General features: G+C 48.1%; 1 protein-coding gene across 3 annotated transcripts in view; it reads right to left on the bottom strand.

Annotated features, from left to right (window-relative positions):
• Nucleotides 1-10,000, bottom strand: part of LOC132472911 (Kv channel-interacting protein 2-like) — a 71,487-nt gene that overhangs the window by 28,022 nt on the left and 33,465 nt on the right. The window contains exon 1 of one of the 3 annotated variants that reach the window (XM_060072765.1): nucleotides 1,088-1,504. The exons of the other annotated variants lie outside the window; for them this stretch is intronic. Within the exon in view, the coding sequence (XP_059928748.1) occupies nucleotides 1,088-1,193 (106 nt within the window). The 5' untranslated portion in view covers nucleotides 1,194-1,504. Of the gene's footprint in view, nucleotides 1-1,087; nucleotides 1,505-10,000 lie in introns of those variants that run through there. 3 annotated transcript variants of the gene reach the window in all.

The following is a 10,000-nucleotide window of genomic DNA, read 5'->3' as shown; positions in this document are numbered from 1 at the left end:
CTCCCACATGGTGGGGAAGGTAGAGGCAAGGACACATAGACATAGACACCGCATTGACTGCTGCCACCTGTCCAGGACAACAGTAGAATAGCCTCTAAATTCAAATGTAAGTAAACTTGCATTACCTGGATAAAATAAGAATATTAAAGTGCTTTTATCCGGTTCCTTGTATTTGTTTACAGGCCTTTGCTTCACCAATATGGCAGAGATTTAAACATAAAATCCAAAGGTCAGTGCAGCGTTCATGAACATGTTTTCTATGAGTACGGGCCTTACACACCCAGCTGGTGCGCAGACCCAAGATGGCCACTAGGGGAACACATCCATTAGGGAAAGGTCTGGGGAAATGCAAAGGGGTCACCTTCAAATGACAAATGCAGCGTTTGGCTCAGAGGGGGGGGGCGGGGGCCCAAACCCCCCAACTCATTTACCACTTGCTCTACCATTGTTGTGGTTGTTGTCTTCTTTCAACGATACGATTCGTCTCCTGTCCGCTCCTCTATACGGTCAGACGGCTGAGTCCTTTACGATGGTACTGAGACTCAACCTGAGCGAGATGGCCGCTGCCGAGAGCACTTAGACCCTCTCCGCCCTGAGTTATTGATCCACGGATAATCACACACACCCCCAGGGGAGGGCCCTCACACACACCGCCAAAGTTACTTTGGCGGTGTGTGTGTGTGTGTGTTGTGTGTGTGTGTGTGTGTGTGTGTGTGTGTGTGTGTGTGTGTGTGTGTGTGCTTTGGTGAGTGTGTGCATGTTTGAGTTTGATGCCTGAGTGTGCATCGGCATTTATGTTGATTTAGTGTGTGTGTGCTGTGTGTGTGTGCTGTGTGCTGTGTGCTGTGTGTGTGTGTGTGTGTGTGTGTGTGTGTGTGTGTGTGTGTGTGTTAAAGAGCCAAGGTGCACATCACTAATCAGAACTCTTAATACAGTGCAGCCCAGTTATATAGTTATACAGTTATCTTATCAGTACTAGTCAACAGGTGCATCAGTATACCTGTATATCAACATGCAATGTGCCAGTGTACAGCAACCCACTACAATAACAAAGACACTATGAATCATGGAGGCAGAGAGAAGTTACCTTCACCACCGACGGGCTCAAACATCCCAAACTGCTCCAGAACCTTAATGAAGAGGCCCATGACCACCAACACCGCAATCATCTCCAATCCATCCAGACTCAACATCTTGGGAGACAGCTCTCTGTCATCGCCCAGAACTTCGGAACCAAGCCAGAAGGGCCAGGCTGGGCTTGGCCGGGCCAGGGACCAGCACCAAGAATATACCGCAACCGATAAGAAAAACAAACTCTGTGTCCAACTTCAAGACAGCCAGCCTCAGCCCTCTTCAACCTCCCTCCTCCCGTTGGGAACACTTCTGAAACTTTGTACTGCTGGACGTTGCAGCGGCATGAAGCAGAGGACAACTTAGCGGTGTGTCCGTCTTTGCTTTGCTCTTCTTCTGGTCCAAAAGATAGTCGTCCCACCTCGGCCCCCCCCCCCCCCCCCTCTTGTCCCTCCTCCTCCTCCTCCTCCTCTTCCTCCTCCTCCTCCTCCCTGGTGCGGAAACAGACAAGACAAGACAGACGAGCCCTGGGCTAGGCTACACCAACACACGGTGATACGGGCTCCAACCACCCCCCCACCCCACCTGCCAGCGATCGCCTGGAGGTCTGAGTTAAGCAGGGAAGCAAAGGGTCCCAGAGTCCGTCCCCCTCTCTGCCGCCCCCCTGAAGAGCGGAGGGATCCGGGAGGCTGTCTGGCTGCTAGTCCGCGTGGCAGCGCGCGCAAGGAGGCGTGTGCGTGTGTGCGTGTGCGTGTGCGTGTGTGTGTGTGTGTGAGAGTGAGTGGGAAAAAGCAGGAGCCTGCAGATACGGTTGAGAAAATGTGTGGGGAGACAGCAGATAAACAGAAAGGAGAGAGGGGGAAAGAGAGATGGAGACAGACAGACAGACAGACAGACAGACAGACAGACAGACAGACAGACAGACAGACAGACAGACAGACAGACAGACAGACAGACAGACAGACAGACAGACAGACAGACAGACAGACAGACAGACAGACAGACAGACAGACAGACAGACAGACAGACAGACAGACAGACAGACAGACAGACAGACAGACAGACAGACAGACAGACAGACAGACAGACAGACAGACAGACAGACAGACAGACAGAGAGAGACAGAGAGGGAAAAAAGAGAAGAGAGATATGGAGGGGTGAGAGAGGTGAGATATTTTCCTTCCTCCTAAGGGGCATTACCTTCATCGATATGTCTAATATGGTTTCCAGGGTAACACAGAGAGAGAGAGAGAGCGAGAGCGAGAGAGAGAGAGAAAGAGAGAGTGAGAGAGAGCGAGAGCGAGAGAGTATTTTGAATCAGACTTGGCACACAGTGATTAAAGAAAGTCTCATCGTGGATTTCCCCCGGTAAATATCTGCATCTGTTCTGCTGGATGTTTGCCTGTCTGTCTATCACAACCTGTCAAAAAGACTTTTTGAGAAGTAGTTTTATATATTGGAACTCCAAACTGCGCTTGGCTTCAGAGCAACAACATATGACATCAATAGAACCAGGATGGCAGCCAACCCTCAAAACACTGAGGCAGAGAAACATGAATCATTGTCGTTGCTGTGAATCTATGTCGGTATATGGGGTGAGTATTATATTTCAACCATGTTAAATATCTGGGAAACATCACACATGTGACATGTCACACATAATAAAATAACATGTTTGACATGCTGGACGTTCCACACTGTGATTGATCACTTCACATTATGGTAGCATTCAGGAACTGGATGGGGAATAATCCCAGAGCACCTGGAGCTACGGGCAATCCCTGTACGACTGTTGCTGCATGATGTGTCAGTCGCTCCGACCATCCTCTGCGTTGGCTCACAGACACAACGCCGTAGAACGTGATGCTCGCCTGCTGCAGTGGCACCGCTCCTCCAGCACACCTCCTAGCCACATGTCCCCATGCAGGTACCCCACTGCCCTTTGTTTAAAACATGACAGAATCAAGAAAAGTCTCCCTCTCTCTCTCTCCCCCTCTCTCCCTCTCTCTCCCTCCCTCCCTCCCTCCCTCCCTCTCCCTCTCTCTCTCTCTCCCTCTCCCTCTCTCTCCCTCTCTCCCTCTCTCCCTCTCTCCCCAGTATGGCATTTCCCCAGCTTCACTCTCTTTCTCCCTCTCTGTTTGGGTTTGGCAAGAGGAAGCAAAGAAGCAAAGAACCGCGGCCAATGAATCTTTGACACATGTTCTTGTGTCTGCGTTGGGTTCCTGGTGTGACACTGGATGTTCTTGTGTCTGCGTTGGGTTCCTGGTGTGACACTGGATGTCGGCTCTGCGATTTTGTGACTGCGACACAAAATCTACCTCATTACCAAGACACATGTCATGTCATTGGAGGAAAAGGGCTGCAGAGGTTCACCCCCAAATCCCTACATATTTATACAACACCACCTCCTAAATCAGCCAAAGACACACACACACACACACACACACACACACACACACACACACACACACACACACACACACACACACACACACACACACACACACACACACACATAGACAAGGTGACAGAATAGCAAATCTACAGTTGACGTCACTCTTGTTTTGTTGTGAAAGCAAAGCAACAGCAGAATCTCATGCATCACACTATGATGACATGCATGCTGTGGTGCGAGAGACTATTTCTAGACATTCTCAGCGTAAACAGAGAAACACTGAACAACCCTCCTGAAACACACATCTAAGAGACAGAGGAGAGAGACGGTGAGAGACAAGGAGGAAGGGACAGACATAATCCATACTTGGCAGTGCACGTGTAGGCTAATAAAATATTGTTTTCCTTGCTTGCATTGATCGGCTGTCATCCACGCGGGCTTAAAAGAACGGGAGGCTTGCCAGCTAAGTGGATGTGGAACAACAATTGAAAAAGTGAATCAACTAACGCATGCAGATGGATAGAGTGATACAACGTGTTGGAACGGATTGGGGGGGGGAGACAAGGTGGAGGGGGTGAGGTGTGTGAGGTCGCATCCCACTTGAGGTGGGATGCGACCTCACACACCATTCCTCCTTTGTTGTTAAGGAGGGAGCAGGACGGAGGGAGGAGCACGTCTAGCCTTCATTAGCGTCCAGCATCTCTCCTTTCTGGGAGGATTCTTCACCTCATTCCGGCTGTCAGGATGCAAGATTGGAGCCACAGATGTGTCCCGCACTCTCCCTCTCCCAGCCTTCCTCTCTCTCTCTGTTCTACGCTATTGGACACATTTCTACAAACAAAAGGAGCCGCGTATTAGGAACACAAAGAAAGGTCATGGCTGGCAAGGTTAAGATGGTAAGTCTTTCCCAGGTGTCACGCGCACGCACACACACACACACACACACACACACACACACACACACACAGCCACTGCTGTCGTTTGAACCAACCCAAATGAAGCAGGCCTAGGCTCTTTCCTTATGACAGTAAACAGAACCAACAGGGTAGCCTCGTTGTCGACCACTGGATTCAAACGGAGGAACAGGCAGCGCTTTTTGAAGAAAAGTTTTCTTCAACAACAATGTATGACTATGTATGATTCTGAAGACTGTCCAGTACAGCTGGTGACTTTTTGCTCCCCGGGAAGTCATAAAGACAGCATTTCAAATGCTGTACGAAATAACTTGAAAGCCGCTGGTGTGGAGTGAAGCAGCAATACAGAGTCGGGCTTGTATTGACTGTGACTCTGCAGGCTTCTTTCAAGCTTATCCTGTGACCGGGAAATCCCTTGACATATACAATCCTGACCAAGGAGGCCTGGTCGTTGAACCAGACAAGACAAGCAATAAGCTACCTTGAACCTCATCGTAACCCTAACCCAAAGAACCACAACACACAGTGAAGGTTGGTACTGTGTTGCCTCACACTATTAAAAACAAAAGCACTGTAGCTAATACCCCCCAATTTATTTATTTTAAATGAACCCTGGGGTGATAATGATAATGATAACAATATCCGAATTGTTACTGGATATTGTTATCATTATTATGGGAGAAACTTGGAAAAGAATGCAGAAAGAGGGATTCCTCCTTTCATGGATCGTCAGGAAGTAATGGGCACCGTAATGGGAGAGATACGTTGGGTATAGTAAGTGTAGTGGACCATTTATTATGAATATAAGATCTGGAGGATTCCCATCTTGCTCTTTCTAGATAGAAAACCTGGATGGGACCTGGTCGTTGCTTGAACGACGAGGTCAAATCCATCGATTCACATTGATGGTAGCATGAAGCGTTACAAAATAGGCATAATCAAACTTTCAATCAGCATGCCAGATGTTGACCTCAGACATATAAATAGGGATGTGTATGTGGTCGTATGCCCAGCATAAAAATGAAGAGAGATAGACAGAGTGAGAGAGTGAGAGTGAGAGTGAGAGAGAGAGAGAGAGAGGGAGGGGGAAATATTATAATAGCCAGCAGCCGTCTGTTAGCTCAACCAGGACCCCTAGTGGATGCCCAACAAACTGATATTTTCTTCTCCATGAGATGTTATGTCAGAATAATTGAAGGCACTCATTTGCCATGCTACTAGTAGCTCTCCAACCATGTTCAGAAGTATATATTCATGATTCAGTCATTGAGCTTTGGTCCAAAGCGACCTACCGTGGATTCAGATACGTCATGGAGTAGGCTACCTGCCACTGAATTATAGGGTCTCAATTATATATATATATATATATATGGATGCTCACATCCACCCGCCGCTCAGACCACACCCCTGTCCTCCAAGACCTCCACTGGCTTTCCCGTACTCATCCCCTTCAAAGCCCTCCACTACCTGGCGCCCCCCTCCCTCTCTGACCTCCTCCACCGCCATGCCCCTCCCCGTTGTCTCAGGTCCGCCGATGCCAACCTCCTGCACCCCATCAGGACCGACCTCCGGTCCTGGGGAGACAGAGCCTTTGCTGCAGCCGCCCCCGCCCTCTGGAAAGCCCTCCCCATCACATCGGCAATGCCAACACGCTTCCATCTTTCAAACTGCCCTTAAAGGTTGGGTATGGAATTCGCTTTTTTGGCCATTTTTGCAAAATTACTTGAAATCCTTATCATAACCCACTTACAGCCACTGAGTTAGAAGTACTGGCATGAAAATTAAACAAGTCAATCATCTGCGGAACGGGCCGGGCTTGAAAAACTCCAGCCAATGATTTCCAGAGCCACCGAGTTGCATTGGACAGTAAGTACGTCAATCAAACGGTCGTACTGCACTCCCCCTCCCCCGCGCCCCGCGCGCGACCCCTTCGTGCACGTACTCAAACCTCGTGACCCAGAGCAAGCTTCTGTTTGTTGTTATCCTGCGGTAGCTACTAGAGCTAGCTAACTAGCAAATGACTCTCGCGCATCTGTGTTCGCGCTCGTGCATGATTGCGCGTCCAGGTACTTGGAATGGGTGGAGTCAGAGTCAGCGTTGAAGGAGAGGGGGTAGGACCATCTGAGTTGTGTATTTTCAAAATCTGATGGCATTTCGCAAATCCCATACCCAACCTTTAAAATACACCTTTTCACCCTTGCTTTTAACCTTTAAACTTTTGTTTTGTTTACGTTTGTTTTGTTGAGCTTCTTTTTTGTTTCTTATGATTTAGCTTATGAAGCGATTGTGAAGCGTCTTTGAGCACTGGGCAAAGCGCTATATAAATTTGATCTATTATTATATATATATATATATATATATATATATATATATATATACGATTCCCATCCCTGCAAAATTCTAACCAATAGAAGTAGCAACCATGGTAGTAACCATGACAATTTTGACGCATTACAAAATCCAAAATCGAAACTCACAAACTCACTCACCCACACACACGCACACACACACACAAATACAGACACACACAAACCACAGACAAACACACAAACACACTCACACACACACTCCAGGTGTCAGGAGCACCCCCCTCTGCCCCCCCCCCCCCACCCCGTCCTGCCACGGGGCCGGAGAGCAGGACGTAGTAGACCCCCCCCCCCCCCCCGGCTGGGTAGCCAGGCCGTGCAGCGTCTTCCTTCATGACCAGGTTGCTGTTGAAGCCTTTACAGAGCTGGACGCTGGGCGCCTCATGAGCCCTCCTGTCCCTGGACTGATGCCCTGCGCCCCACCCTGAGGTCCCTCTGAACGGCCCTCAGTGGGCTCGTTAGGGCCCCTGGTCCGGGGAGCCCCCCAGCAGCACCTGGGGGATAACGAGGAGGGGGAGCCCCCCCACACACACACACACACACACACACACACACACACACACACGTTGATACACACATGCAAACAGAGATGCGCACACACACACAAACACAAACTCACAAACAGAAAGATACACGTGCACACAGACGTGTACTAAACACATCTACATGCACAAACACGGGCAGAGCTACAGGAACACACACATACGCACGCGCACCCACACACACACACACAGACACACACAGACCCATGAATACAGACACAAACATTTATGCAAACAAACCCTGATACACCGGACATACCAAGCCAGTAAACACCAGACATGTAAACAAAGAGTGTGTGATACACCAAGTTCACATCAACAGAAGTAGAAAACTGCCAAAAGAAAACTACTGAGAACGGTTGTGTGTTTCACCATTCAAAGGTACGCCATTTATTATTGAAAAGAAGGAGGGAGAGAGGAGCGAATACAGTATGAGCCGACTCCATCAGTAATCCAAGAAGAACCAGCGCAGACAGACCGGTGGGGCCAGACGGATTCACAGGAGAACACAGAACTGAGGAAAACAAGAGTGAGAGAGAGTGAGACGAACGGGCAGACCGGTGGAGAGCTGAGATGGCCAGAGACGAAGACTCAAACAGAGGAACGCAGGAAAACAGAAACAGGGCGATCAGACACTGAGGAGTGGAACATTCAGTAATGGGCAGAGAAACAGGGGCCGCAGACACAAAGAATCAGAGAGAAAACCTCACAGAATGTCTTCCCTCCTCTTTATGGCACTCTAAAACATACCCTGTTCAAGCACAACAACACACACACACAGATTTAAAAAAAAGCGTGTTCCTATATTAAAATGCTAATCACGCTAATGTAAGAGGTGCAACTTCGATGATGTTCCACTAGAGGTCATTGTTTACAAAGTCAATGGGTAAGTGACCACAAATACAGAAACATTACATCTCTGCAATCTCTCTGAACCAACACATTCAGTGCCATCATGCAGTCAACACCACACTAGAAACCTGCCTTTTCCTGAACATAAGGCAGAAAATCTAATCTGTCTTTATAAGTTAAGTAAGGACAATGCTGAATCAGCAACTTATTAAACACGACAAAATGACCAAATGTTATAGCAGAGGACAAGACGATGTGTCTGTCCTGTGTGCTTCCCCCCCCCTATAAACACACACACACACACACACACACACACACACACACACACCTCGTCCGATCAGCCACACTGCAAAGTCAAACAGTGTTGAATGCAAGCTAGCGTTGATGATGGTAAAGATAATGTCTGAGACACATGTGCCTTTGTGAAGCGTCAATATGCACCACCTCTTCCTCTCTTTGCAAGCAGTAAGATACGGCATGGAGAGCAGCGCAGCACGACGCTGGAGAAAACCTGTCATACAGATATATAAAAAAATGGATATTGATTAACTGATTAGAGGGGAGAGGAGAGGAAAGGAGAGAGCAAGAGAATGAGAATGAGAGGAGATGAAGGAGTGGGGAAGAGGGTGGAAGGGAGAAGAGAGAAAGGGATATGAGAGGAGAGGAGGAGGGGGAGAGAAGTAGAGGGGAGAGGAGCTTGGAGAGGAGAGGAGGGGGGAAGAGAGGAGGTTGGACAGGAGAAGAGGAAAGGACGAGGGAGGAATGAGTAGTTTCGAGAGGAGGGGAGGGAGGGGAGGGGCGAGAGGAGGGGAGGTTGGAGAGGAGAGGAGAGTAGAAGAAAGGAGGGGGGGGAAGAGGATGTTGGACAGGAAAGAGAGGGGGGAGATGGGTAGGGGGAGAGGAGGCGAGGACAATAATAGGAAAGGAAAATAATGATAGCCTCCCCTCCCCTGAGTGAGAAAACAGGACGAAAAATGAGAGGATCAGGGAAAAGAAAGAATGGTGAAAATTAATGGAGGCTTTATTGTATTATAAACCATAGAATGTTTAATCAGCAAGAGAAGATGAGAAAGAAAGAGAAAAGATAAGAGAGAGACAGATAGGGAGAGACAGAGAGAGACAGAGACAGAGACAGAGACAGAGAGAGAGAGAGAGAGAGAGAGAGAGAGAGAGAGAGAGAGAAATAGGCCAACTGACATGAGAATAGAATGAGAAAAATGTTTTCTCATTGACAGGCGACATGATATCAATCCCAAGGCACCAAACACCATCTCTTTCTGTATCTCACACACACAAACACACACACACACACACACACACACACACACACACACACACACACACACACACACACACACACACACACACACACACACACACAGTGGTGTCTATTTTTAACCCGTTGTCTGAATTGTTAGAGATGACATGGACAGCCTTTCCATCAAAATGACACAAAATGTTGTGTGGTTCAATTCCTGTCAATTCTATTTACCGGACCTTAACTGCATACAGTGTGGCCTAGTTTTGCTACCATGAGTATCCATCCAAATCGGCTACATTGTGCACATATTATGTATGTATATATATATATATATATATGTGCACGTATACAGTACATACGTGCACAATCATGCCCACAAAGACCATCATTGATTTTATAGATATATTTATGTCAAAGTCATGCATCCTATCAAAAATGACAGGCGTCAAATGTCCAGTTGTTCCCATCCTGCTTCACACACACCACACACCATCTCCTCCCTCTCTACCTCCCTCAAACATGCTCTCTCTCACCATCTCTCACTCACCCCCATCACCCAAACAAACAGCGGCACAAGTCTACTTCTTTACTGTAGTTTG

The sequence above is a fragment of the Gadus macrocephalus genome, chromosome 15 (genome assembly GCF_031168955.1).
Source record: "Gadus macrocephalus chromosome 15, ASM3116895v1".
Taxonomy (NCBI): Eukaryota; Metazoa; Chordata; class Actinopteri; order Gadiformes; family Gadidae; genus Gadus; species Gadus macrocephalus.
The sequence above is the reverse complement of the archived record's forward strand: the minus strand, read 5'-3'. Positions and strand labels throughout refer to the sequence as shown.